This window comes from Eschrichtius robustus, chromosome 8, assembly GCF_028021215.1.
Source record: "Eschrichtius robustus isolate mEscRob2 chromosome 8, mEscRob2.pri, whole genome shotgun sequence".
In the NCBI taxonomy this organism is placed as follows: Eukaryota; Metazoa; Chordata; class Mammalia; order Artiodactyla; family Eschrichtiidae; genus Eschrichtius; species Eschrichtius robustus.
In genome coordinates this window covers 123,354,562-123,381,408 of record NC_090831.1, presented here as the reverse complement: position 1 = coordinate 123,381,408, position 26,847 = coordinate 123,354,562, and the positions used below count along the sequence as shown (strand labels likewise).

General features: G+C 54.5%; 1 protein-coding gene across 1 annotated transcript; it reads right to left on the bottom strand.

Annotated features, from left to right (window-relative positions):
- Positions 1–2,276: 2,276 nt before the first annotated feature.
- Positions 2,277–26,545, bottom strand: ZNF282 (zinc finger protein 282). Its single transcript, XM_068549626.1, has 8 exons — positions 26,279–26,545; positions 22,658–23,077; positions 15,665–15,791; positions 15,042–15,161; positions 13,187–13,306; positions 11,567–11,680; positions 10,331–10,444; positions 2,277–4,667 (listed from the first exon to the last, which is right to left on the bottom strand). The coding sequence occupies exons 1-8, from the start codon at positions 26,441–26,443 to the stop codon at positions 3,892–3,894; spliced, it is 1,956 nt and encodes a 651-aa protein (XP_068405727.1). The 5' UTR covers positions 26,444–26,545; the 3' UTR covers positions 2,277–3,891.
- Between the last annotated feature and the right edge of the window lie 302 nt (positions 26,546–26,847).

The window sequence follows — 26,847 nt, the reverse complement described above, 5'->3', positions numbered from 1 at the left end:
TTTGACACTATATGCTGGGGACTCAAGCCCCTTTACCGTTAAAGGGTATCGATCCCATTGGGACGAAGGTGTGGGGATACCCGGGTAAACAACGCTGGCTTACACTTCTAAGACTGGATATAGGCTCTCTCCTGACTCTTTAAAAAAACAAACAAACAAACACTTTTAAAAAAATAAATTTATTTAGTTTGGCTGTGTTCAGTCTTCGTTGCTGCGCGTGGGCTTTCTCTAGTTGCGGCTAGCGGGGGCTACTCTTCGTTACGGTGCGCGGGCTTCTCATTGCAGTGGTTTCTCTTGTTGCGGAGCCCGGGCTCTAGGTGCGCGGGCTTCAGTAGTTGGAGCACGCAGGCTCAGTAGTTGTGGCTCACGGGCTCTAGGGCTCAGGCTCAGTAGTTGTGGCGCACAGGCTTAGTTGCTCCGCGGCATGTGGGATCTTCCCAGACCAGGGATTGAACACGTGTCCCCTGCATTGGCAGGCAGATTCTTAACCACTGCGCCACCAGGGGAAGCCCCTCCCTGTACTCTTAAATGGGAGTCTTCTTTTATAATAGGAGATAGTAAGCCTATAGCAATTGTAGCGATAATGCTGAGGAATGATATGGGTTTAAAATATGTCTAAGGAGGTTTGAGCAGAGGTTCTCAGCCTTTAGCGCACACTGCCAGCATCTCACTAGGAGATTTATAGACCTACGGGAACCTCGCTGGACGGGGTAGGGGGATGTGAGATTCTTATGTCCAGGACCCCTCTTCTCGAGAATAACCATTTTAGAGATGTCCCTCCATGATGGCTCCCTAGCGAGTCAGTGTTGGATGGAATGACGGCCATGGCCTCCCCCAAACTATTAGGGTCCCAGGATGATAAAATGCTGTTACATGTTTTTCTAACAGTAACAAACCGATGGGCCAACACTGTAAAACACAGACACAGGCTGGCTCATCTTGCGCCTGGTGTGTTTACTCATTTCTCCTTTACCCTCTGCCATCACCCAATATTCCGGGACCAGATCTCAGAGAGCCAGTTATAGAGCCCAAATCCTTGATGGTGAGATAACTTTGTCCACCTGTGGCTCTTCATTTTCAGTGGCGTCTAGCTTAAACTTGCTGTCTCAAGACTTCCTCTCTGAGGAAGGTATGCACTGTTTCTAAGGAGTTCTAAGGGGGGGGGGGTGAGGGTGTCTGTGGCACAGCAGATCGCAGGCTAACTGGCAGCCTGTCTGTGGAAGAGTCTTGGCACTGAAGGCCCTCCATGGCCCGGCCACGACTCACCTTGCATCTACATCACCTACAACTTTATACACCCCAGCTCTAGCCAGGCCAGTCTCCTGCCTTACTGCCCCAGTTCCTGCCTCCCCGACATGTTCCATCCTCATCCCACTTTGCCTCTCCCTCCTTCCCCTGCTCCATTCAATGCATCCTTTAAGCCCCGACTCCTCCAGGTCTAAAGGACATAGAAGCTCTTAGCAGTGGATGCTTCTCAACAGGAATCTGGTAGGAAAGAGTTTTACTCTTCATCATTTTTTTAAACCGATTTTTACTGCATGCATTAATCTTTTAATTAAAATACTTTTAATTAACACATTATCGGAAGGAAAATAAAAATCCACCCCCAAAGTAGGACCGCCGTCCTGCTTCGGTAAGCGGACTGCAGGGTCCACACTGAGCGTCACCACCTTTGCTCAGCTCGGGGGGGCCGTCAGAGCTCACTCTAGGACTCCCCCAGGGGCTGGTGCTGGAGGCTGGGTTGACTTGTGGCATAACCGAGGGGCACTTGGTGCGTGGGGTCCACCAGACTAGGACGCAAGAAACCAGAAACTTGGCCTTGGCTCTCTCACTCATCCGTCACTAAACCTCTTTGGGAATCAGCTCCTCGAAGGTAAAATAAAGGGACAGACTCGAGCTGTGGGCTCAAATGTTTCAAACCCATGTCTCAGTAGGGATTTCTCCCCCTCCTTCATTCTCTTAACAGCCCAAAGAAGCAACAAACAAACAAAAAACCCTGTTGGCCTTACTTCCCATGATTTAGGTTATGCAAATGTTGATTTTCTCCACGTGCTTTTGAAAAGCAGAATACTGCTGCCTCCCAACCAGTACAATGGACTAGAGGGTCCCCTTCTGCTCCAACAAAACTCCATTGAGCTTGTCTATATTTAGCTTCTCATTTTCTTAAGATTTGCCTCCTTCAAAAAGCAGAATAAAGGGGGGGAAAAAATCCCAGTTAGCTGGATTCCAGTTCATTGGGGGTTTACTGTACGAAGCCACGCTGGAGAGCACTCCGGTTTTGTGAACATGCAGTCTGCAATCTGGACACCTTTTATTTAATTTCAAGAATTCCCTTTGCACGGCAAAAAGGGGTCTGAGGAAAGCAGAGCGGCACAGATGAGGGGAAGGGCAGAAGCAGAGCGCTCACACATGTGCTCCCCAGCTGGGAGAGAAGTGGGATCGATGGCAGGAGCGGAAGTCATTCTTGACACAAACAAGGGTCCTGGGGCGTGCCACCCCACCCCAGTGCCTGGCCATGCAAGATGCAGAACTGGAGGCTGTGGCCCATCAGGACCACAGAGCAGATGTACTGACACGGGGAGTCCTCTGGGCGCCTCCCGAGGCGCCTGCAGGGTCTGGAGCAGAGGAGGGTCTGTGTCCATGTCCACGAGCATGGTCGGTTAACAGACAGCACCAGTTGGGAGGCTCAGGGCAGGAGAGAGACTGAGGCTCTCGGACGCTAGCACCTACTGGCCCCGGCCCTCCTGGGAAGAGACTCACTTCCTCGATGGCTGCTCTTGCAGCAAGAGCCTCTCTCCCTCACCCCTGAGCCCTGGGAAACGAATAAATCATCAGGATGAGGTCTGAGCCAGGGTGCTAGCTGCCTCTGGAGGGCCGGGTCACTGCTGTGCAGTGGAAGGACGCTGCTGCACCAGGTAGAGGGATTGGAGGCGGGAGGGGCAGGCCGGGGGCCGGGGGTCCTCCCGCCCGCCCAGCGGTGCCCGCCCAGGAAGAACCTTCTGGAAGCACAACCCCGGGCATTTTCTAGTCAATCTATTCCCCATTCCCAGTAACCCCACGGGTTGGCCCCTGTTGCTTCTGATTATTTTTGGTGGGTCAGGGGAAAGAGAGAGGAGAGAGACCAGGCCGGGGAGGTCTCTCACGTGCCAGAGGTAGGCAGTGTGTGTGGCGGGGACACTGCGCTGGGGGCAGGGCTCTGGTCCCAGCCCTGCCACTCTCTTCTGTGTGATCTCGGGCAAACCATCTCACCTGTGTCTCACTTTCCTCAGCTATCAAGTCAGGAAAATCCTACCCCACATACCTCAGAGGGATAGGCTAAGGGTGAAAATAGATAACGGATAGAAAACGTGTTTAAAAAAGTATAAAGCGCTATTCAAACGCGAGGCAGTGTTGTCATCCCGGAGATCCATCCCTTAGCACGTCCCTCCTCTCACTGGGACACCTTCGCTTCCTTTTTTAGGGTCTCTTAATTTTAGGACCTATTTCTTTATCTCAGAAGGGTTCCGAGACTCCCTGGTGGCTTCCCCTGATCACAATCTGTGACCCTAGAGGCCCAATGGGCACGCTAGGTGTCTGAGGGGGGATGCCGGAAGAGGGACCTCCCCGCTGTCCTTCCGGCACCTTCCCTGCGCCGGCCCCCTTGGTCCACCCTATGAGAAGGGCTGGGCTGTCCGTTCAGGCCGGACAGGTCTAGGGGACCCCTGCCCCACACTCAGGGGGCCCCGTCTGGAGTGCAATTCCTGTTCCCGATTTCCAGCAGGTGGCGGGTAGAGGGAGGGAAGGCGCCCCGAGAACCAAGGGCAGGATCGGGTCGTGGGGCCTCAGGACGCCCCCAGGCTCGCCCCCGCCCCCTGCTCCTGCCGCCGGGCCCTCCCCTCCCCCGGCCCAGCCCTAGTCTCGCTCTGGCGGCGCCTGGAGGGGCCGCTGGGCGCCGAGGCCCGGTCCGCCGCCGCTGTGCACGCGCAGGTGGTCCTTGAGCGACTCCTTGTAGCGGAAGCTCTTGCCGCACTCGCCGCACGTGTAGGGCCGCTCGCCGGTGTGGATGCGCTGGTGCTTGAGCAGGTTCTGCTTGCGGATGAAGCTCTTGCCGCACAGCGCGCACTGGAAGGGCCGCTCGCCCGTGTGCAGCCGCTGGTGGTTCTGCAGGTGCTCCTTGCGGCTGTAGGTCTTCTCGCACTCGGAGCACTTGTAGGGCCGCTCGCCGCGGTGCGTCATCTGGTGGCGGATGAGGCCCGAGTGGCAGTTGAAGCTCTTCTCGCACTCGGCGCACTCGTACGGCCGCTCCTTGGTGTGGCTGCGGTGGTGGATGATGAGGCTCTTGCGCACTCCGAAGCTCTTGCCGCACTCCGGGCACGCGTAGGGCTTGCTGCGCGCGCCGTGCAGCAGGAGGCTCCGGCGGAGGCCGCCCGCGCAGCAGCTGCCGCAGCCCCCGCCGCCCCCGCCCCCCGCGGCCCCGCCGCCGCCCTCCTGGCCGCCCGCCTGCGCCCCGCCCGCGCCCCGCTCCCCGGGCAGCGCGGGGAAGCCGTCGTCCAGCAGCGCGCCCCCGCCGCGGCTCGGGGGGCCGCCCGCGTCCTCGGGGGGCGCCGGCAGCGGGGGCAGGCTCTGCGGGGCGGGCGGGGGCTGCGGCGGGGCCGGGGGCGGGTTCTTCACCATCAGCAGGCTGTCACCTGGGGGGGGGGGGGGAGACACGAAGAAGCAACATGCTGACACTGCTCGGTCCAGGACTCGCGCCGTCCCTGCAAGGGGGCCCCGGGCCTTAACTAGTTCCTCTGTGGCTTCCTGCGAGTCACAGGCTGGCCGGGCCTCAGCTTCTCTAAAGGATGCGGGGATTGATCAAGGCAAATGATCACGTTCCCTGTGCTCGAGGGTTCCCCAACCCTCGGAGCCGCACAGAGCCACCAGCTGGAGAGCACCTGAAGCGGGTCAGGCAGGTGGCACGCAGCTAGGATAGGAAACACCCCCAGATGCCGGGAGCTGGTGGGCGGAGGAGCAGCGGTCTGCGGAAGTACCCTTGGAAGGCGGAATCGCCTGGAAATAATAAGACTTAATTGTATTCTGATGTTCAGTGCTAATTTACCTACGGAGAATCTCTCGACTGGAGGGAGAGAGTTTGCCAGAACCTATCCCAGGTGAAAAGCCCGTCTGAAGGCCTACAGGAGGGGAGTGCAGGGAGCCGGGCGCATAACCACCCTGCGATTTGCAGTTATGTCTCCACTACGCAGGCAGCCTTCGGCCTTGTACAGCGGCGGGGTCAGCTGGGTTGATATGAGTCCCACCCTGGCGCCTGACCCCACCTGGCCGCGGACCACGTGACTGGTGCTCTCCACATCCTCGTGTGGAAGTGGATGCCCAGCCAGCCTCCCCAGGAAGCGCCTGTCTCGCTCCTGCGATGATGCCCTTCCCCGCATCCCTGAGTCTCCAGGGTTCATGGTTCCGCACTACCTTGGGGTCAGTGGGGCACAAAGCCCAGGCTCTGAGCATCAGAGCAGCGAGCTCAGGCCCAGGACTCCGACTTCCAAGGCACGACTGGGTTTGCTGACTGTATTTAGGAGTCTTCTCTCTCCTTCACCCTCCATCACCTCCCCGATCCCCAGTTCACAGTGCTTTCTTCCTGCAGGAGCCCCCTCCCCATGACACGTGTTCCTTACGTGACACTGCTAAACAGGCTGGGCCCACCCAGCCTGCCCCCCTCTATCCCAACCAACACTGAGCAGGCAGAGAACCGTTTACACAGGACACTGGCCAGGGGCAGGGGCCACTGTAACTCTCCTAGCCTCAACCCAGGATGTCATGCCGTCAATACTGCAGGTTTGGCTGTGGCCTCTGTCACAGCTGCACTGTGGGCCTTGCTTCTCCCTCTACCTGACTGGCTACTCTCACCCCTTCGTGGGTGTTATTCCCAAGAGGACCCCCAAGGAAACCACGTGCACGTAAACCTCCATCTCAGGGACTGTTTCCCAGGAAACCCAACCCCAAACAATCCTAATCCTACTCTGAGATCATTCTTCAAACTCGGAGTGAGCACCAGACCACTTTTGTCAACTGCCTTCCTGCTCCCCCCGCCCCCCGCCTTTGTTCTCCTTTCCTGACCCAGCTTAGCTCCTGTGGTCCCTCTGCCCCTCTCTCCTCTGTTGGGCTTGCCTGGGGGACCCCAATGCAGTGACAGCACTCAAGTAGCTGAAGACTGCTGGAGAAGATCACACACCTCAAACCCTGGCATCCCACCCCATGACTCAGCATGCCCCACTTTTCCACTCTCCATGGGGATTACGTCACACCTTCTCCTCCCGCCTCTAACATGAGGACTTTAAGTCCAGAACTCACTGGCCAGTAATTGATTCAGATACAAGCACGGGACCTTGTTCCGGCCGATGAGATGTGTTTGCTGGGAGGCTGCCAGGAAAGCGTCCTCACTCCTTGGAGACAGTGCAGGAAAAAAGACGGCCTTTCCTTTCCCTCTGGGTCTGGAGGTGACGCTTGGAACAGCTGTGGCCAGCTTGCTCCATCCACACCAAGGATGACCGAACAAGCAGTTGGAAAGAACCTGGGTCCTTGATAATATAGCTGCATCCTTGAACCAAACAAGGCTAAAACTGGACTACCTCTTAGTTACGTAAGAGAATAAATGTCTTTATTCTTTAAAGCAGTTTGAATATTCAATCAATTGTTCGTATGTAAAGAAACCCCAGTAAAAACTCTGGACACAGAGGCTCCGGTGCGGTTCTCTGGTAGGCAATATTGTCACTCATCACTGTGCGGAGAGCGTTGACACTCCCGGCTCCACAGGGAGTAGACAACAGAAGCTTCGTGCTTAGGACCCTCCCAGACCTGGTCCTGCGGACCTCCCCTTTCAGCTGGTTCTGATTTGAATCCTCTAGCTCTAATAAAACTAAGTATAGCACTTTCCTGAGTTCTGTGAGTTGTTCTAGGGAATTACTGCACCTGAGGCGTTAATGGAGACCCCTGAATTTGCAGCCAGCTGGTCAGAAGCGTGGGTGGGCTGGGGACCCTGGAACTTGCAGCTGCTGTGTAAGGTGAGAGCAGTCATGTGGAGAATGAGGTGCTTCACCTGTGAAGTCTGGCCTAATTCCAGGTAGTTGGTGTCAGAAGTCCTTGCAACCTGTAACTCCCCAATCAATCTAGCCCCAGGCTCTCCAACTTCAGACTCCTATGTTCATCTGTCTACTTGACATTGCTACCTGGATGTCATCTCAAGTTGAACGGGTCCAGAGGAGAACACCTAATTTACACAGCTAATCTGCTGCTTTTCCAGGACTCACCATTTCAGCAAACAGCACCACCATTCGCCCAGTGTTTCCGGATCAAAACCTAGGAGTCACTCTTGTCTCCTCATCCGCCACAGACAATCCATCAGTTATATTTCCAACCATCACCTCTTGACCTGGTCTCTACCCACTACATTAGCTCCTACGTGGTTTCCCTGCTTCTGGCTCTTTCTCCCCACCTGACTCCAGTCAATTCCCGAACTTACGTTTTAAAAATGTAAACCAGATCATGTCACCACTGTGTTTAAAACCCTCTGTTAGTCTCCTTTCATATTAGAATAAAATCCAGACGCTAACCTGGCCCATAGGTCATACGTGGTCAGACTCCTCCTTGCCTATTGCTCCAACCTCATTCCCCAAATGGCCTTCCTTATGGCCTTCCCTCTTGTGGTCTTCCCTTCCCCAGCAGCCCCATGGTTAGCTCCTTCTCATGATCTGGACACACTCAAGTGCTTCTTCCTTTCCTGCCCCGACTCCCATCCTCCTGTTTTCCCTGAGTCGTTACCCTCAGAGCATTTACCGCCCCGACTTTATCTTGTTTGCTTGCTTATTGCCCATCACCGTCCCACAAAAGGAAAGGCCCCTGGTCCTTCTTCACCACTTATTCCAAGTGCCTGTAGTACTGCATAGCATAGAGCAGGCACGAGGTAAATATTTGTTAAGTATCAGAGACTAAAAAAGGCTGGAATCACTGTTTTAACCCAAGGCAGTAAGTGGGAATTTCAGGAGGGTGCTTTCAAATTGTATCCTGTGATTTGCGAGTGTGTTTTGAGTGCTGGCGTCTGGGTAGGGTGGTCTGGCCTGAGGCTCCCCACTCTCTCCAGAAGCACCCAGTAGCCACCGAACTCCAAAGTCCTATTCATACTTCCTGCTTCAGTGGAGCCCCATGCACATTACCTCTGAGTGAACCAGACTTTTTTCCTGCCTTACACTAACTGTCAGAGAGCAGAGAGTAATACCCACTCACTAATATATAAAGCCAGGAATCCTTTTTACTAAAATGTAATGTCCAGTTAGGCTGACGTCTGACTCTGAGTTAAGCAGGACACCAGGTCTTTCTCTCTTGTTTATGGCAGGGCCAGGGAAGGGGGTTGGCATGAACATGTATATATTTCTGCGTTTTACTCTCTAGCCCTGCCCCCTCTCCCCTTCCAAGCCCCCTCCAGAAGACTGCCACATGATGCCATGTCTTACCAAAAGTCCACCTGGTTGTCCTTGGCAACCACAGCACTAGGTGTGCTTTAAACCTCAGAGAAATCACAGTGAGATGCTAATTTCACATTCCAGCATTAATGAGTGGAAGGCAGGTTCATATGGGGAGAAAGACAAGAGGCTCTGATAAGAGGCTCTAGTGACTGGGCGGGCAGGAGAAGCATTTCCAGACACCCCTCTCTCCCAATTCTGGGCACTTCTTCCCAAATGCAAAGTTTCTAAGGCCTCCCAGAGACAAAACAACACGAGGCAAACTGTTCTATGAGTCACTCGGCATATTCGAACTGGAGAAGGAAAGCGTTTTGGTAATTTGCAAAGCCTGGCGATTTCTGCACGAGTCTCTCACATTGTTTTCACAACCACAGAGGTCCCAGGAAAAGGCTCCTTGAAGCCCACACGCTCTTAGCCAAGTTGGAGAAATTGGCAAGGTAGCGCTGAGGGACAAAGATTTGGGCAGAGTTTCGTGGCACAATGTCTGACGATCTGGTACCCCTGCCTTCAGGGCCAGGGCTAGAAACGGTGGCCTGAGCGCTGCAGAGGATGGGGTAGCAGCAACCACTATCACTTCTTCCTGCCCTCACAGGCAGTCCCCTGGATGTCCCTGTCACATCCCACCCCACCAGCAGGTTAGAAAGAGGACAACTGAAGTTCTGTTTTAGACAAGGATGGGCACCGTTCCTCTGCCATCCCCTGCCCATTCCTCCGGCCCCACTCTGCTCTTCCAGACTGAACTAAGTTTGTCTCACAGAGAGTGAGATCCGCTCACCTGGGTTTTAAATGTCCCTTCAGATTCAGAAATAACCCATGTCCTCAGCTCTGACATGGATTTCGAGCTCTTAGAGGGTGTCAGGAATGTGAGCAAGGAACATATGATTAACTGTCCCTTCACCACCCCAGTCACCCAGAGGGCATTAAGCCAGCTGTTTCAGTGGTACTGGCCCTGGCAAGGAATGTGAGCCTGACGCTACGTGTTACCTAATCCACCAACACATGCCAAAGGTCCTCAGCCAGTAGGGGAGCTTCCAAAAAGACCCAAGAGACCCAAGTCAGGGGAGATATTTGGCCTCATACTTGTCGGCAGAAAAAAATCCCCTCTTCCTATTTGAGCTTCAGGATCTTCCCAGTTACTCTGGGATGTCAGCTGCCTTGGGCGCTCTGGTGAGTGTTTCCTAGTGTGTGGGCCACCTGCTGCCATCACCCGCTGCTCAGACACCACCGCCTCAGCTCGCTCCCAGCCGGCTCGCCTTTCCCTGTTGTTACGGCTTGAATTGTATCCCCCCAAAAGATACATCAAAATCTGGACCACCCCCCCCAAGTACTTCAGAATGTGACCTTATTTGGAAATAGGATCTCTCCAGGTGTAATTAAGATGAGGTCATACTGGAGAAGGGCAGGCCCCTGATCCAATGTGACTCGTGACCTTATAAGACACAGACCGTGTGAAGACAGAAGATTGGGGTGACACACCCACAGACCAAGGAACACCAAAGATCGCCAACAAACACAGAAGCTAGGCAGAGGCAAGGCAGGGCTCCCCTACAGCTTTCAGAGGGAGCGTGGCCGTGCCGACCCTTTGATTTCAGACTTCAGGCCTCCAGAACTATGAGAGAATAAATTTCTGCTGTTTTAAGCCACCCAGTTGGGTATTTTTGTTAAGACAGCCCTAGGAAACTAACATACCTGCCATCCTCCAGAAGGAAAGGGGACAGTGCTTTGATACAGGCCTTCGAAAGGCTGCCATGACAGAACATCACCCTGTAAGGGGCTAGGCTGGGTGAGCAACCATCCCTCTGGACAAAATACCCAGGGGCCCCGCTGGGTGCACCACTCACCGGGGCCAGAATCTAATCCGAGCTCTCCTTCCATGGAGTCGCGAGGGCCCCACGGGTACGGCTGCTCCTCCTGCTTTATCCATGACAAGATGTCGTGTGCGGAGATCAGAGACTCTGTTCGCGGAAAGAAGGCAGTCTTAGAGCCTGTTCCCTTCCACCGAGCATCCCACCAAAAGAGCGAACACCGCCACGTGCAGAGGCCGCTGCTCTGCTCAGAGGGCGTGTGGCAGTTTGGGTATCCCTGTCCCCCCGTCAACAGCCTCCCCAAATGGGACCTCACTGGCGCTGCTGCCAGGGAGGAGGCTGCGTGGCGGCAGAGCCAGGATGGGAACCCAGGTCTTCTGGCTCTGTCCTCGGAGCCCCAGGGCCATCTGCGGGGCCAGGCCGGAGGGGAGCCTGGCCTCTGATGGCCCACAGGACCAAGGGAGGAGAGGCCGGCCTTCCAGATCGGCAACGGCAGAAGCGGTGGACAAAGGTCATTAATCGGAACTGCAGTGGACACTGCCGCCTCTCTGTCGGGAGGGCGCTGCTTTCTCTTCCACCCTGGACCCCTTCAACTTCCCCCCTTGTGAAGCTGTAGAGTTGACAAACGACGCGGAACCCTAGATTTTACAGCTGCTTCTTTTCCTGGTGTGCGGGGTTGCATGAGACTTCGGGGTCACAGCCAGCAAACAAGATGACACTGGCCTCCTCCAGCTCTGCAAGCATATGTGAACACACAGGCACACGCGCACACACAGCGCACACGCACACAAATGCACACGCACGCCCGCACGCACGCACATGCCCGCGCGCACACGCACGTGGGGCCTGGGCGGGCAGAGCTTCCCTAGTGTTCTTTTATGCTTCCCTTTATGCCTGGACTCTCCCCAGAAGTTTCCTGGGAGACCTCTAACTACTATTCACTCAAGGAAAATTCCAGGAAATGTAAATTACTTTCTTTCTTTCTGTCACAGAAATACATACAACTTTTAAAAGGCTTTTTAATTATATTTCAGAAGCCAGTGAAGTCATTTTAGTATCAGTTCACTGACAGTACAAATTATCAGTGTAATGATTCCTTTAGAGAAATCCCCCCCACTTTTCTAATAGTTATATGCCAAACTGTGTACCAAGTCGCCACCTGAGGAACACACTGTAGTTTACTCCCTGAGTCCTTCACCAAAGTGACTCAGTCGGATTGATTTTCTGGCAGTGACAAAAGTCATCCCCCGCGTGCTCCGACGGCTCGCTCACCTGAGTTGGGGTCCGTTGGGATGTCCCTCTCCGCCAACTCGTGCTGATACCACACGCACGGGGGGTCTTCCTGTTTGATCCGGGACAGGAGGTCATGGGCAGAAGCTGGTGAGTCTGCTTGCGGGAACAGAGCAGCAAAGGTGTCAGGGGACACGGGAACGCCCGCAAGGTGGTGCTTTAAGTCTCTCGAGTCATGCAATTAGTTCTCTTCCCTAAACATCAGCAGTAATTATTCTAATTAAAGCTTTAGGTCAGCTTGGCCTCAGTTGCTGGAGCTTTTGCCGCAAATAAGTGGATACTACAGGGGGGTGACATAACAGTGATGTCATCGAGAGAGCTTTCCTGTCCTTCAGGAACTTAACTCCTTCAACTGAGGTTCACGCCTGAGGCCTGAGCACCACCGTGGAAGGAGGTCTTCCTCCTGCAGGGATCATCCAGGAAAATGACACCTTCCAGGAAGCCTTTTATCTTAACCATCTTAACGGGATTTTTCTAAGATGCATCCTACACGTTCTTTCCTCTGCAGAGTCTATTAAACCTCATTTACCCTTTATTGCCTTCTTATCTCTTAAAGATCCCTTTGAAGCACCGTGATGCTCTCGGGCTGGATGAATCGGGAAGCGGCTTTCCTCTGCCTGGGGGCTGCTATCACTTATCTATGAGTGTGAGGCTTTCATGAAGGGGGATGAGGTTTGTGGAGCTCTAACTTGTGGATAGGTAAAGAGCTACAGTGTGTTAATATATCTTGTGACGGTTAATTTTATGTGTCAACTTGCCTAGACTACAGTACCCAGATACCGGGCCAAACATTATTCTCGATGTTTCTGTGTTGTTTTTTTGTTTTGAGGAGTTTAACAGGACTTTGAGTAAGGTGGACTGCCTTCCACAATGTGGGTGGGCCCCGTCCCACCCCCTGACGGCCTTCATGGAAAAAGACTGACATCCCGAGGAAAAGGGAATCCTGCCGGCAGACCGCCCCGGGCGCTCCAGTTGGCAGAATCCAGCGCCTTAAATTCAATCACTCAATCAATATCCCTCTACACACATGCGCACACACACACGCACGCACACACTCACCCTGTTGACTGTTTGGAGAACTCTGACTAATAAATACATATCTCCTCTAAGAGAGATCTCACGTACAAAGTCCAGCCGGAATGCCATCGAAGAGGAGCTATCCAGACCACGGCGGCCGTGCGGGGCCTGACACAGAGGCAGCAGCCGTAAGTGCTTGGTTAAAACAACGAAAGCTCTTCCCAGTCGGGAGCAGGTCTTACGGACCCATAGATTCCCCCACCCACGGGACCTGTGAAATGCCTCACACTCAGTACTTCTGCAGATACTGCTTTCCAAGGGAAGAAAGGAATAGTTAAAAACTGATATTACAAAGAAGAGAAAACAGAACGGCTAAGCCCAGACGTGCTGGCAACTCGTCCACGTCGTGTGCCGGGTCTGTGCCTCGTGGGAAACCCTGTCTCTCCATCCATCCTGGACCCACAGTCTTCCGTTTTCAGCTCAGGCCTCTGGCCTGGCACACACGTCAGACAACGCTGGGCGCCTGCGGACCACGTTGGACCTTTCCTCTGCCACCCGGCTTGGGCGGCCAGTCAGCTCACTCACCGGTAATGGACTCCGTGGGGATGGCTCTTTCCTCCAGGCCCCGCTGACCCCGGGCACACAGGGCCTCCTCCCGCTTCACCTGAGAGGGCGCGTCCTGTGCAGGCACCAGGGGCTCTGCTCCTGGGGACAGAGAATCACATCGTTTGGTGCCGTTTGCGTGAATGATCGTCAGCTGGACGTTCTCGGGGTCAGGAGCACGGCTGACAGCTCTGGCCAGGGAAGAGCACAGGGGTCCTGGGTTTCTATGGGCAACTATGGGGAACCCCAAGGAGCAGGAGGTCCTGGGAGCAGAGAGGCGATCGGCATTCAGGACAAGGGGGTAGGCCAAGCCACAAAGTGAGGTGTGATAAGGCTGGGAGAGGGTTCCAGAAACAGCCCACCCTGGGTGGGTGCTAATCAGGACAGGCCACAGGTCTCCCTCCGTGTGGGAGACATTCGTCCTTGTTCTGCACCCCAGTCAGGAAGAGTGGGCCAGACAGACAGACAGACAGACACACACACGAAGTTAGACTGGGCAAAGGGAAGCAACCCAGCCGCATCCCTGGATGGATAAAAGACAAATAACATATCTTCCATGCAGACCCCGTGACGTGACCCCAGGGGCATGTTCCTCTTATGAGGGTCTACGGTGTGATGTATAACACTAGCCCCAGCAGGAGACAGCAGGAAAGAGACTACATGAGGAAGTGGAAGACACGGATCCTGGGTTCACCTCTGCCCCCAGCCCAGAGGATGAGTCACTTGCCCTCTCTGGCTCTCAGTCTGCTCGGTCCCTCCATAAAAAGGCCACAGTGGTCCCTGTTCTATCTGGCACAGGGATGGATAACTCAGTGAAACGGTTGCGGTTACATTGCTCTACTGTGAAAGGTTACCACAGCTGCTGCCCTCAAACATTTGTGGTTCCTAAGACAGCGAAGGAGCCATTTAGACGAAATGTCCAGAATAGGCAAATCCATAGCAACCTGGGGCTGGGGGGTACAGAGAACAGGAGTGACTGCTCATGGGCGTGGGGTTCCCTATGATGAAAATGTTCTGGAATTAGATAGTGATGATGGCTGCACAACTTGGTGAACTGAATGATACCCTTCAAAAGTGAATTTACAGCATGTGAATTATATCTCAGTAAAGAGAGCAGAATGGGGGGAGGGGGCTGCCTTTGAGCTACCTTCTAGGGAAGTTTCGGTGAATACACCCTCCACTGAAAAGGGAGGAAGGGCAGAGGGCCCCAACGGGTGAAGGTTCCTGGGATAAGGCAGAGAATACAGTTCAAGGACCAGATTTCACCTGGCCCAACAGTGCTCAGGAGAGCTGAGGTCCCGAGAAGCCTCGCGCCTCCCACCGCCAGGTGTGATGTTCTCGGGGAACTGGATCCTCAGAACGTAAGATCTTCCCTGAATGAGGAGAAAGCCTTGGAGGGTGAGTCTGCCTGTGATGGGGCGTCTGTGAGAACGGAGTGAGGATACTGAAGAAGACAGCCAGGCCCAAAGCAGTCGGCCACGCACCCCACGTGTACCACGCGCCACGCAGAGCCCCCTCTGCCCACCTCCCTAGGCTGGAGCTGCACTCAGGTCTAGGGCCCCCATCAGGCCTGGGAGGCTGCAAGGCCCACCCCCCCTTCCTCTTTTCTCCAGCTTACTTGGGCATCTCGAGCTACACGGTTCTGACCCAAAAGACAAACATCTGTGGTGCGCCTTCTGGCCCTGAAACTCTTCCTGTAGGTGACTGCCAAATTTCAAGGGCAGCAGAACTGGCCCCGCGAACGACTCAGGAGAAGCCCGCCTGGAATTCATGCAGGGATGGCGGTGCTTCTCTCCCACCCTGCCCTGGACCTAGGGCTGTCTTCGGCTGCCATCACCTGTGTCTGGATCCATCAGGATCTCTCTCTCTTCTGGGTCACGCTGCTCCCACACGCAAGGCTCTTCCCGGGGCTCGGCCTGGGGTGGAGCATCTGGCTTGGACACTGGACCTTCCGAGTCTGGAACGAGGTGGAAGGGAAGGAAGGGCTGAGTGAAGCTGATCAATGGGCCCCGATCAAGGGCGATGCGGAGCTCTCCCCTCCCCCACCCCACCCCAGCAGTCCTCTAGGTGGTAATCTCTCACGAGCAACTATCAAAACAAGTCAATAGATTCTCCAGTTTCTGGTGTGGAAACAGCTGGTCTCTGAAAGCCAGCAGCAGAGCGACTGTGGCTTATCCAAGGCTGCCGGGAGGTAGCACGTAGTGATGCTATTTGGCTGTAATTCCGGAATGGTAGCAGCACAGTGTTCAGGCCTGCAGTGATAGGCCCTGTTTTTACTTTCCATCCTGTTATAAATCATTCTAACTTCCTAGCAGGCAAGCAAATCGTTTCTTGAGTTTCCGTGAGGTATAAACATGAAACACCTTGCCCGGGGGTGGTGCACCGTGGGTCCGTGGGTCGAGAAGCATCTCACTCCCCACTCCCAAGGTGCTCGCCACAGGGGAGGGAAGGCGCCCTTACCCAGGGACATCAGGGTCTTGTAGTTCTCCTTAACCAGGTTGTTGTAAAGCTCCTTCTGCCATTCATCCAGGTTCTTCCACTCGTCCTCAGAGAAGTAAACGGCAATGTCTACAAAAGTCACCGGAACCTGGGCCAACAAGAGTTTTAGTCTGGAACCTCCTGCTGGCTCCTCCCCCCCACCAACTCCTCATCAGGGGCACTGGGCCCTCTCCATCCATGGCCCCCGTCCTCCCCATCCTGCCCGGCCCGTTTCAGCGGAGTCAGTCCACTCCGTTCCTGATCCTCCTGTGCCTCCAGTAACAATGATGGTCACCACTACGTTTTAAAAATTAAGCATTTAAGCACATCCTTTGTAACTTCACTTTTAGGTAAACTGGGTACCTGAAGGTAAAGCTTTTGGCATTCAGGGTGACAGAGATGCAGTAGGTTCCTGGGGTGCGTATCAGCGAGCCAAGTACAATAAAACCCTGTTATAGAAACTGTACTTCAGTCAGGTCACCCCTAGGTACACAGTCGCGTTTTTGTCACTAAAACTTGCCCGAGCTAAGGCTCCGGAATCTTGATCTGTTTCGTGCACCGCTATATCCCAAGCATCTAGAAGCATGTAGTTTGGAGTCAATAAATATTTGTTGAATGTGTTGAATAGCTGTTGCCAACACTAGGAAGGTCCCACTGTGGCCTGAGTCATCCAGCATCCAATGTCAGTCACGTGGTGTTCAAGGTCATCTGATCTGCTCCATAAAGCTGTTATTTCAGTTCGACAAGGATTCTTGTCTGTACTCACTTCAGTCACTCACCATCATGGCCTCATCTCGGACAGAATTGTTCAAGATGGTTTCACTTCCAAGACTTCAATATCTGAGCTTCACTTCTCTGACCACATAGCCTTAGCCTTACCTCCTACCACTCCCATCCGTGCTGGACCAGCCTTTCCCTCTCACTCTGAAATCCAAGCCCTCAGTTCTCCCCAAGGCCCTAACCCTAGTCCATCGGTCTTTGTACCTGACACATGGCACCTTTGTGTGCATAAAAAAAGCAGCACTCTTGGTGTCAGGCCTGCTGGTGCATTGCTTGGTAAGCGGGCAGTGCCCGTACACAAATGATAAATGCCAGCCCTGGCATCAGGTGCTCATCACCCTAAGGGCGACTGGGCAGGTGCCATGTGCATACCTGTATGTCACCCACTGACTGATAGCTCACTCCCATCTTTAGAAACGGAACTAGAACTCCTAATTCCCTGGACCTTCCACCAGACTTCGGCAAATCCCCAACCTGGGAAAACGGATACAGACCACTTTCTTCATTTCAATTCTCTGCTCTAGATAAAAGTCACAAAATTCTGCAGGTGACAACCGCCACACACTCAGGCCTCTTGGCTCCAGACTGCTTCGGAAGCCTCTTGGTGATCTTGCTGACATCTCCCTGTGTTCCCCGGGAGGCTTCTTTCGCACTCTTCCCTCTCCCCAATGCTCCCCGGGCCTTCCGCCATCTCCTCTGGTCTCCCCTTGATGGCAGGTGGCTGTTGGCAAACTCCCATCTCTGCCCTTCTTCTTGCCTAGCCAGCCACCCCCCACCCCCCCATGTGCCCTTCATTTCTCCTCCTCCTGCCTGTGAAACTCAACCCAAACCACCTTTTCCCTTTGGCATTTTCCGTCCCTCTGTCTCCCCCGGTTCCCCCTTCAGGACCCCCAACCCGAGAGGAGCCCCACTCAACTCTGCCACCACAAATGAGTCTACTCTTCCCCTTCACTTGACACATCCCGAGACACACGTTCTGTGCTTTCTTCCCAATCCAGGCATCCTTAACCCCCCAAATCTGTCTATGAGCATCCCCCACTCTCTGAAACCACATCCTGGGAGGTCATCAGGCTCCTGCTGTTAGGTTTCACCCCTTCAGACCTCTCTGAAAGGTCGGACCACCTTCCTGGAATTTCCTCCTGCTTGGTTTCCACGACCACGCTGCCTTCTGCCCACCCGGTTCACGTCTTCTGTACTGCTCTCTCTTCCTCCCCCCGGGACCGTGGTTCTGCCCTCACCCTGCCCTGTTTCCTCACTTTCCCCTTGGCCGTTTCATTCTTTTCACAGGTTCAGTGGTTACCTCTTTGCAGACGACACTCTTCAGCTTTCCCTCCTCCCTTCAAAGTTCACATTGCAATAGCCTTCTGAGTGGCTTCATTTATTCATCTTTTTTCTCTTTTTAAGATTTTTTTTTGATATGGACTATTTTTTTTAAGTCTCTGTTAAATTTGTTACAATATTGCTTCCGTTTTAGGTTTTGTTTTCTTGGCCGCAAGGCATGTGGGATCTTAGCTCCCCGACCAGGGATCGAACCCGCACCCCCTGCATTGGAAGGCGAAGTCTTAACCACTGGACCGCCAGGGAAGTCCCTATTCATCTTTTAAGTACCTCAAACTAAATGTATCCAAAACCAAGTTTGTTATCTTTTCCAACACACCAACTCCTCTGCCCCCCCTTCACCAGTCAAAACTCCACAATCATAGTCCCACAACTGGAAATAGACATCACTCTGCAAAAACCTCACTCTGCTAGGATACAGCAGAACTCTGAGACATGGGCCAAGATTGCAGGGAACCTACAGCCTAGCCAGACAGGACAGAATATCCATGAATTATCCATGAACAATTCACCAATTAATAGAACCCACGAGGCACAGAGAAGCTGAGAGACAGCAGCCTTAAATTTGAATCTGACAAAGAGAATGCATCTAGCAAGGCCAAGAGTCTACAATGAATTAAAACTATTGCCAGCGACATTAATTAACATTCTCATGGTGCTTTATGGTTATGGAGGTTTTAAAGTATGTCTGCAAATTCTGACAATCCCTTCAAAAAATAAAGCCTAATTTTCCTCCTCTTGAGTGCGGGATTGAGTGACTTGCTCCTAACAAATAAATAAAGAAGTGACGGTGTACAATTTCTAAGACTGGGTCATAAAAGACATTGCAGCTTCCATCCTGGCCTCTCTTTCTGGATCACTCACTCTAGGGGAAGCCAGCTGCCATGTTGTGAGAATGCTCAGGCAGCCTTGTGGCGCAGGTCCAAGCGGTGAGGAGCTAGCTAAGGCTTCCTGCTAACACAGGCGAGTGAGCATACTGGAAGCCAATCCTCCAGCCTCAGTCAAGCCTTCAGATGACTGTAGCCCCAGTCATCAGCTTGACTATAACTTCATGAGACTCTGAGCCAGAACCACTCAGCTAAGCGGCTCCTGAATTCTTAACCCACGAAAACTGTAAAATGATAAATAATAATTTTTTTAGGCTGCTAAGGGTTGGGGTAATTTGTTACATGGCAATAGATAACTACTACAATGAGCTACACAGTGTTGTCCCATCAACGAAATCAGTTAATCCTCACAACTCCACAAAGTAGGCATATTATCATCTTCATGCTACAGATGAGAACACTGAAGCTCAGAGAGACCACCTGGGAGTTTACTTACTAAATTACTTATTTATACTTCACTTCTTTCCAAAGAGGAGTTGAGGAGGCTCAGAAACAACACAAAACATGGCTGACTTGCGGTAGGAAAACCGGCACGTGGCAAAGCCAAGATTCAAACCCAAGCCTTCTAATTCTGGACCCCACAACCATTCCATTGTTCCGTGAGGGCACGTGTCAACTCAAGACCCCCAACGCCTGGCCCAACACACAGGATGCACAGCAGGGCCGGGACGCAGCACCGAGTTAAAATGCAGAGCGCAGACAAGGGCAAAGGGCAGCGTGGGAGGAGATGCCGCCTATGCCGCACGGCAATATGTTATATAAGCCAAACTCTACAAACACGAGCCCCTGGGGGCTGCAGTGCTGGGGGTGGCTTAGGGAGGAACCAAAGCCACTGTGAGAACTCGGCTCTGCGTGGCCTCAATGGATCCCTGTCCAGCACCTCCTCCGGCAAAGCCACTGGGTCGGCTACCAGACACAAAGACTAAGAAGACCCAGTCCCTTATGTGGAAGCGTGACCCCTCCAGCTGGAGAGTCATTCGGCGAACATTTTTTGCTATAAGCCAGGTACTGTTGTAGGCCCGGAGACACTGCAGTGAACCAAGCAGAGGAAAACCAACCAAGAGACAAAAAAAAGAAGTAAGTATTTAAGATGCCTGATGTCATAAGTGCTTTGGAGGAAATGAGAGCAGGGACCGAGGAAAGAGTGTGCTGGGATTGGGTGGCCAGGAAGGGACAGCAATCCAGTGACAGCTGAGCAGAACCCCTGATGGGAGCGACGGGGCGGGGGCCCTTCAGTGGAGGAAAGTCCTTGCCATGGGACCGTGGGGAGCAAGGAGTGGCCAAGAGGGGGTGAGGGGGAAATGAGGTCGGATGGGTGGGCCAGAGGGAGGGGGCCATTGATGAAATGGGGGCTTTTATGCTGAATAAGATGGGGAGCCATCTGGGGGGTTTTAAGCAGAGGTGTAATATGACTGATTTGTATTTTTTCTTCCTCCTTATTGGGGGTACGGGGGCAGGGAAGAAAGCTATGAATATTTATTTTTTAGCCTCGCCGTGCAGCATGCGGGATTTTAGTTCCCCGACCAGGGATTAAACCCACGGTCCCTGAAGTGGAAGTGCGGAGTCTTAACCAATGGACTGGACTGGACTGACAGGGAAGTCATGACTGACTGATATTTCTAAAGGATCACTCTGGCTGCTCTGCTGAGAATAGACTGTATTGGGGTGGGGGGGGGGGGCCCAAGATGGAGACAAGAGGACCAGGGAGGAGGCCATGGCAATAATCAGACGGGAGGCGATGATGGCTCCAACAGACGAAGGCAGGAGCCGTGGAGGCGGGGAGGAGTGGCCGGGCTGTGCGTATGTTTTGAAGAAAAATCAGATGGTATTTACTAATATGGCGGAAGTTGGGTGTGAGAAAGAAAGGAGAGAAGGATGGGCCTAAGGCTTGTGGCTTGAGCAGCTGGAAGGATGCTCTTGTCTCCGACGGAGAGGAGGGCGACTTTGAGTAGAACAGGGTTCAGGCAGAAATCGGGGGTTCAGTTTGGTCGAGTTAAATCTAAGACATTTACTGACATCCTGATGGAGATGCTGAATCAACAGGCAGGAACGTGACTCTGCATTCAAGGAGGAAGTCTGGGCAGGATACAGAGACAGAGCGGGGGGTGGGGGGGAAGACTGCCTTTGAGAGCTGACAGCATCTAAAACGCTGAGCCTGGATGAAATCATGAGGGAGGGAGTGTAGGGAGCGAGCAGAAGGTCAGGACGGAGCCCTGGACCACTCCAAACACTAGAAGTCAGGAAAAGGAGGGGGAAGCAGCGAAGAAGACTGAGAAGGAGCAGGTAGTGACGCAGGAAAAGAACCAAGGGGCTGCGGGGATCCTGGAAGGCAGGCGAACAGGTGTTTCAAGGAGGGAGGGGTCTCCTGCATGAAATGCTGCTGACAGGGCAGGGAGGTGAAGACTGAGGCTTTAATACCATGGCTTTAACAACCCTTGGCTTTAATACCATGGATGTCATTAGAGCCCTGGCAAGACCACTAGGATGGAGAAGTGGCAGCAAAAGCCTCAACCACGTGGGTTCCAGGGAGAATAATCCAGTCACCAATTTACTGGAACGCTGAGAAGAGAGGAGCATGTTAAATGAGACCACAGAGGATGCAGCAGCAGAATCCAGAGAGTGAGAAATTCCACAGGACAGATGGCCTAGTTTCTTCCACAGATAAACTACAAGGAAAAATGAGAGAGATGAAGGAGGAACTTACAGATTGAAGAGACTTAAGAGACACAGGAATCACAGTGTGTGGGCTTATTCAAGTTCTGATTCAGGCAAACTAACAGAAAAAAATATATAATATTTTTGGAAGAACTGAAAATCTGAACACTGACTGGATATTTGAGTAGGTCGAGATCTTTGTTATGGTAGTGATAATCTTGAGATTATTACTTTAAAAAAAGAGTCCTTACCTTTTAGAGCTACCTACTGAAATATTTACAATTAAAACGACTGCTGTCTGAGATGTGCTTCAAAATAAAATGGGAGGGGGATGTGGGTAGGGAGTCAGAGGAAACAAGATTGTCCAAGAGCTGATAACTGCAGAAGCTGGACGATGGATTCATGAGGGTTCATCACACAATTCGATCTACTTTTGTCTAGGTTTGAATTTTCTATAATAAAAAGGTTAAAAAAGGGAGAGAGAGAAAATGAAGAAGGAATCGGAGACAGCAGGGAAAGACCACTCTAAAGAGGAGCAGAGAAATGAGGCACGACTGGAGGGAGGTTTCTTTATTACAGAGACGGGCGACGCTGCAGAATGTCTACGAGCTGTTGGGGATGAGCTAGTGGAGAGGGAGGCGGTGACAACGCAGCGGACAAAGGGGAGATGCTGCGTGACTTCCCGGAGCAAGTGAAGGGGTGGGGTGGCGAGCCCACAGTAACAGGAAGGCAGAGTACATGCAGCTGCACGTGGAGTCTCCGGAGGGTGACCCCATCTTCTCAGGGGCGTGCTGACTGAGCCCGCAGGGTTGATGAGCCGGGGACGGCAGGAGAGAAAACGGAACAGGAAATGGAGCGTGAATTCTGAGCTGTGAGGAGGGCCCGCCGGAGGGCGGTGGTCATGACTCAAGTGACTCTGGTTGGCGTGGTCTGGGTCAGTCCCCAACCATTCAGAGGAGCAGACACAAAGATAACCAATGACACAGGGTCATTTGCAGGCGCCAAGGGGAAAACCCAAGCACGAGGCGCTGTCGGAATCTGCGGACGCCCAGACACCTGGGGAGGGACTGGGAACAGTGAGGGCAAAGGCTCACAGGCAGGGCCTGCGGGCTCCGTGGGGAACGGCTGGAGGCCAGCCTCGCTGCGGTGGAACATTGCAGACGAAGTGGTTAGAGTGGAGGCAGGCTTTGGGAAGAAGACACTGAAGTCAGGCAACAGGGAGCCAGAGACGCTTGTGAGAAGGCCTGGCAAAAAGAGCGTTGTCCACGTGGGCTGGTCCTCGCCGCCATCCCTGCCCCTGGGGACCGCCACTTACCTTGGGGACCTCGCCCTTGCTGCCCGGCGGCAGCCGCAGGACCCAGAAGTTCCTGTTCCTCAGAAGGTTCTCCATGTTCTCCAGCCGCCTCTGCAGCAGCCCGTACTCCTGCAGCAGGGTCCCCAGCACGGCCCACTTGCCCTCCATGTGGTTCCCGAACTCCACGGCCGTCTTCTCGCAGTCGGCCAGCTTCTTCTCGGCCGTCCCCGTCCGGCCCTCCAGGTTTAGCAGCTGGCTGGCCTGGGCATCCACCTTCCTCTCCACGGCCTGGATGGCGGCCACCACGGTCCAGAGAGAGATCTCTGCCGTGGGCAGCTGGGGCTCTCTCATCATGCGGTCGGGGAAGACGGGTGCCCTATCTGGGAAGGGTGGGAACTGAAAAGGCATTGGTCGCCGGGCGTCCATGTCCCATTCCTGAGCCTGTGCGAGGAGGGAGAAAGCGACAGCGGGGATGAGACCCTGTGTGAGGAGGCAGGGTGGCCTGAGAGCAGGGGACAACTCATCAGATGCCGCAGAGTCTCGCTCTCCTGCCAAGCCCCTGCCTCTCAGGCTACGGTGTTCCTTAACATGCCAGCAAGAGCTCGGGCAGCCACCCACCCAATCTTCCCACTTCCCAGCTGCAGGAGTCAAGCTGGCCACTAGTTTACCACCCCACCTTGACCCCTGACAGGTCAAGGCTGTGGACCCCAGCCTAAAACGTCACGAACCACTTTCCTTGGCGAGCCCATCTGTTTTCTTCATGGGCTAGACTTAATGATGAACTCTAGAGCTGCCCACTGTTTGCTGTTTCAAAGTAAAAATTTTCATGTCAGTCATCTGCCCCTAATCTTCCCAGCGATCTCTAAGCAGGTTAGGGCAAGAATGATTATCTATCTCTGCTTTAAAGATGACGAAACAGAGCCACAGAGAAGTGGCCGGTCATTCCACAGCGCCTCGCTGCACTGTCAACTGGAGTAGTTCTAGGCGCTGCAGGTGACAAAAAACACAGTTCAGGTAACCGGGCCGCCACCCTTCCCAGCAGGGCTGCAGCCAAGGGAGACACCGGGAGCCCGAGCAAGAGAGCAGACGAGCAGCTCTGTCTCCTTACGTAAGTACGTATTCATATTTCCCAAAATAAAAGTGGGTTTGCCAAACAATGTCATTCACTGAGGAGAGGAGGAGGCGACATCTCTAAGAGGAAGAGAAGCCCTCCCAGCCCCCTCTGCTTCCCAGGGGGGAGGGGTACCTGATGGTCCCGGCCCTCTGGTACTCCCCCAGCTCTGGGTCCTTACCCTGGAGGGCGAGGTCCCCTGGGTGCAAGTTAGGAGCCGAGCCCTACGACCAAGGGCGGGGTGGTCACTGTGCACTGGTGACCTGGGAACTGGCCCCATACCATACCAGCACCCAGGGCTTACTGGACAGCAGGGCTGAAATGGCCTCTCCTTGCCACATGGGACAGGAGGAGGTGTCATTTTCTGTTCTCTCCGTGGCTGCTGAAGAGGCCCCCCGGCTGGGCGAAGTGGAGACCCGTTACTTGGCGGTGAGCTGGGCAGGCAGGGGCAGGCGTGCTCACTGCCCTCTCGAACTCGGAGCAGCCGTGACAGCCACAGAGGAGCATCACCCGGCTTCCAGGGAATCACTCCTGACACGGGAGAAAGGGCAGCAGGGCCTGGGCCCCACACCCTGCTCCGTAAGAGGCAGTAATGTTTCCAGCAAAGCCGTCTACTGGGGCTCATTCAGGCATCATTCCAGCCTGGCCTACAGAAGCGGGCAAGGGCTGATGGTGGCAGTTCAGAGAGCCACCGGGCCCGGTTTACTGTTTGCAGGTGTTGGGGAAGAAAAATTGTCCTTCTACCCTTCCAGGTTCTTCGGCTGGCCTAACAGGCGAATTGACATAAGACAGACTAACACGAGAAAAACGAAGTTTTACAAACATGTACACCGGGGCTTCCCCGGTGGCGCAGTGGATAAGAATCTGCCTGCCAAAGCAGGCGAAATGGGTTCGAGCCCTGGTCTGGGAAGATCCCACGTGCTGCGGAGCAACTGAGCCCGCGCGCCACAACTACTGAGCCCGCGCGCCACAACTACTGAGCCCGCGCGCCACAACTACTGAGCCTGCGCTCTAGAGCCCGTGAGCCACAACTGCTGAAGCCCGCGCACCGACAGCCCGTGCTCCGCAACAAGAGAAGTCACCGCAGTGAGAAGCCTGCGCACTTCAACGAAGAGTAGCCCCACTCGCCACGACTAGAGAAAGCCTGCATGCAGCAACGAAGACCCAATGCAGCCAAAATAAATAAAATAAAACAAACAAACAAACAAAAACACGTATACCTCCTGTATACCTGGGAGAGACCCAGAAAACTGAGTTACTCGCCAGAATGGCCCAGGCCACTACCTTAAATACCACCTTCAGCTAAAGACAGAAGATGATGTTGGGGGGTGGAGGAGTCAGTCACAGGAGGTGACCAGGAGAAGAAGAGGACACAAGGGTGTATGGGTTTATGCAGGTGTTAAGTCCCTGCCTTCTCCATTGGTAAGAGTTCTTAGAGACATTGAGTCATGCTCTTCTTCCTGGTAGAGCGATGGAGATTTCTCTTTTACAGAGGGAACTCCTACTTGGTTTTCAGAGCTTCTCCTGTGCCTGCAGCTTCTCTAAGATAACCATCTTAAAATAATCCTTATGCCAAAGAGGCATATCTTGGGGCGGCAAATTCTGCTCCCCTACACAGGTTTGGAGACCTAAAGCTGAAAAATGATTAAACAGGACACAGCAACTCCTGGCCGACTTGTCAGAATCCGGCTGGCTGAGAACCAGGCCAGGGACAGAGGAGGCTCCGCGGGGTCCAGCCCACAGAGTCACCTCCCACACTCTCCTCCCGGCAAAGCTATCCAGGCCTCTCTCAGCATCAGGTCCTCGTGTTTTACACACCGCTCTGGAGCTCTGACTCCGGAACTGAGATCCTCATGGACCTTTACGAAATGACTGGTGCCTATTCTCAACCCCAGAGGCGCTGATTTAACCGGTCTGGACGAGGCTTGGGCGTCAGGACTCTTAAGCTGCTCAGGTGCTTCTAATGTGCAACCAAGTTTGCCCACCGCTGGAAGGAGGGCAGAATCACCTCTCAGCGGCCCCTTCCCTCCGTCCCAGCCGGTGCCGGGGAAGGGTGAATCGCTCGTTATGCTCGGTGAAAGATGGCCATACACCGCTTAAAACATCTTTTCGTCAGAGTGGCCGCAGTGTGACCTGACGAGGTACCCTGCGCGCCCACGTCGCCGGCCCGGCGCGAGTGCGGCCGGCAAGCCCCTCGGCGAGCCCGGGCCGGGGTGGGTGACGCGGTCACGGCCCCGCCAGGGCCCGGGGACCGCGCGTTCCGGGCCCCCCGCCCCGCGGGGCCTCCCCGGGCGCCGGCTCTGGGCCCTGCCGGCACGCGGCCTCGGGCGCCCTCCGCTCCGGGGCGCGGGCGGGGCCTGCGAGGGCGCCGGGCCGGGCCTGCCGCGCGAGCCCCCGGCGCCCCGGCCCACCCGGCCTCCGTCCCCGCCCCGCGCGGCCCGGGCCCCCAGCCGCCCGGCGCCCACTGCCCGGCGCCCCGCCCCGCCCCCACGGCAGGCGGGCGGCCATGGCGCCGGCGGGGGTGCACCCACCTGCATGGGCGGCATTCCCTCGGCCATTTCCCCGCGCAGCGCCGGCTCCTGGTGGCAGACCTCCTCCGGGGGCAGAGCCTGCGCCCAGCTCCAGCTCCCGCCGTCCAGCCCCAGGCCCTGGATGCCCAGCTGCTGAGGCTGCGGCCGTGTTGACACAAACTGCATCCTGGGAGCGCTGTTCCCCGCTCGGGCCGGCCAGGGAGAAGAAGAACGTTTTCCAAGCACCTTCCCCCTCGCCGGGGCCGGACAGCTCCATCTACAGCCCGTAGGAGCAAACAGTCCCCTTCGGCGGCGCTCCCCGCCCCTCCGCCGCCCGCGCGCCAGCCAATGGCCTCCGAGCTCCTGCCCGCCTGCGGGGACCAACGGGGCCGCTCCGAGGCCAGGGGGCCACCGCCGCCCCCAAAGTGGCCCTGCGCGGGTATGCCTCTCAGTGTGGGATGGCCTGCCCTAGAGTCCCCAACAAGGCAGGGGAGCCCTGGGGCTGGATTTCTGTTAATTCGTCTAATATTTATTGGGCATCCCATCCCAAAGGACCTGACCCTTTTGAAAAATTGGCAATTGTCTCCAGA

What these genes read in the sequence shown, in the direction of transcription:
- ZNF282 (XM_068549626.1), bottom strand. Translation starts at nt 26,443, where the DNA reads ATGCAGTTTGTGTCAACACGGCCGCAGCCTCAGCAGCTGGGCATCCAG. An exon ending in GCAAGGGCGAGGTCCCCAAG is followed by an intron (nt 15,792 to 22,657) that starts GTAAGTGGCGGT and finishes TTGTTGGCCCAG; the next exon opens with GTTCCGGTGACTTTTGTAGA. An exon ending in CCCAACGGACCCCAACTCAG is followed by an intron (nt 10,445 to 11,566) that starts GTGAGCGAGCCG and finishes TTCCGCGAACAG; the next exon opens with AGTCTCTGATCTCCGCACAC.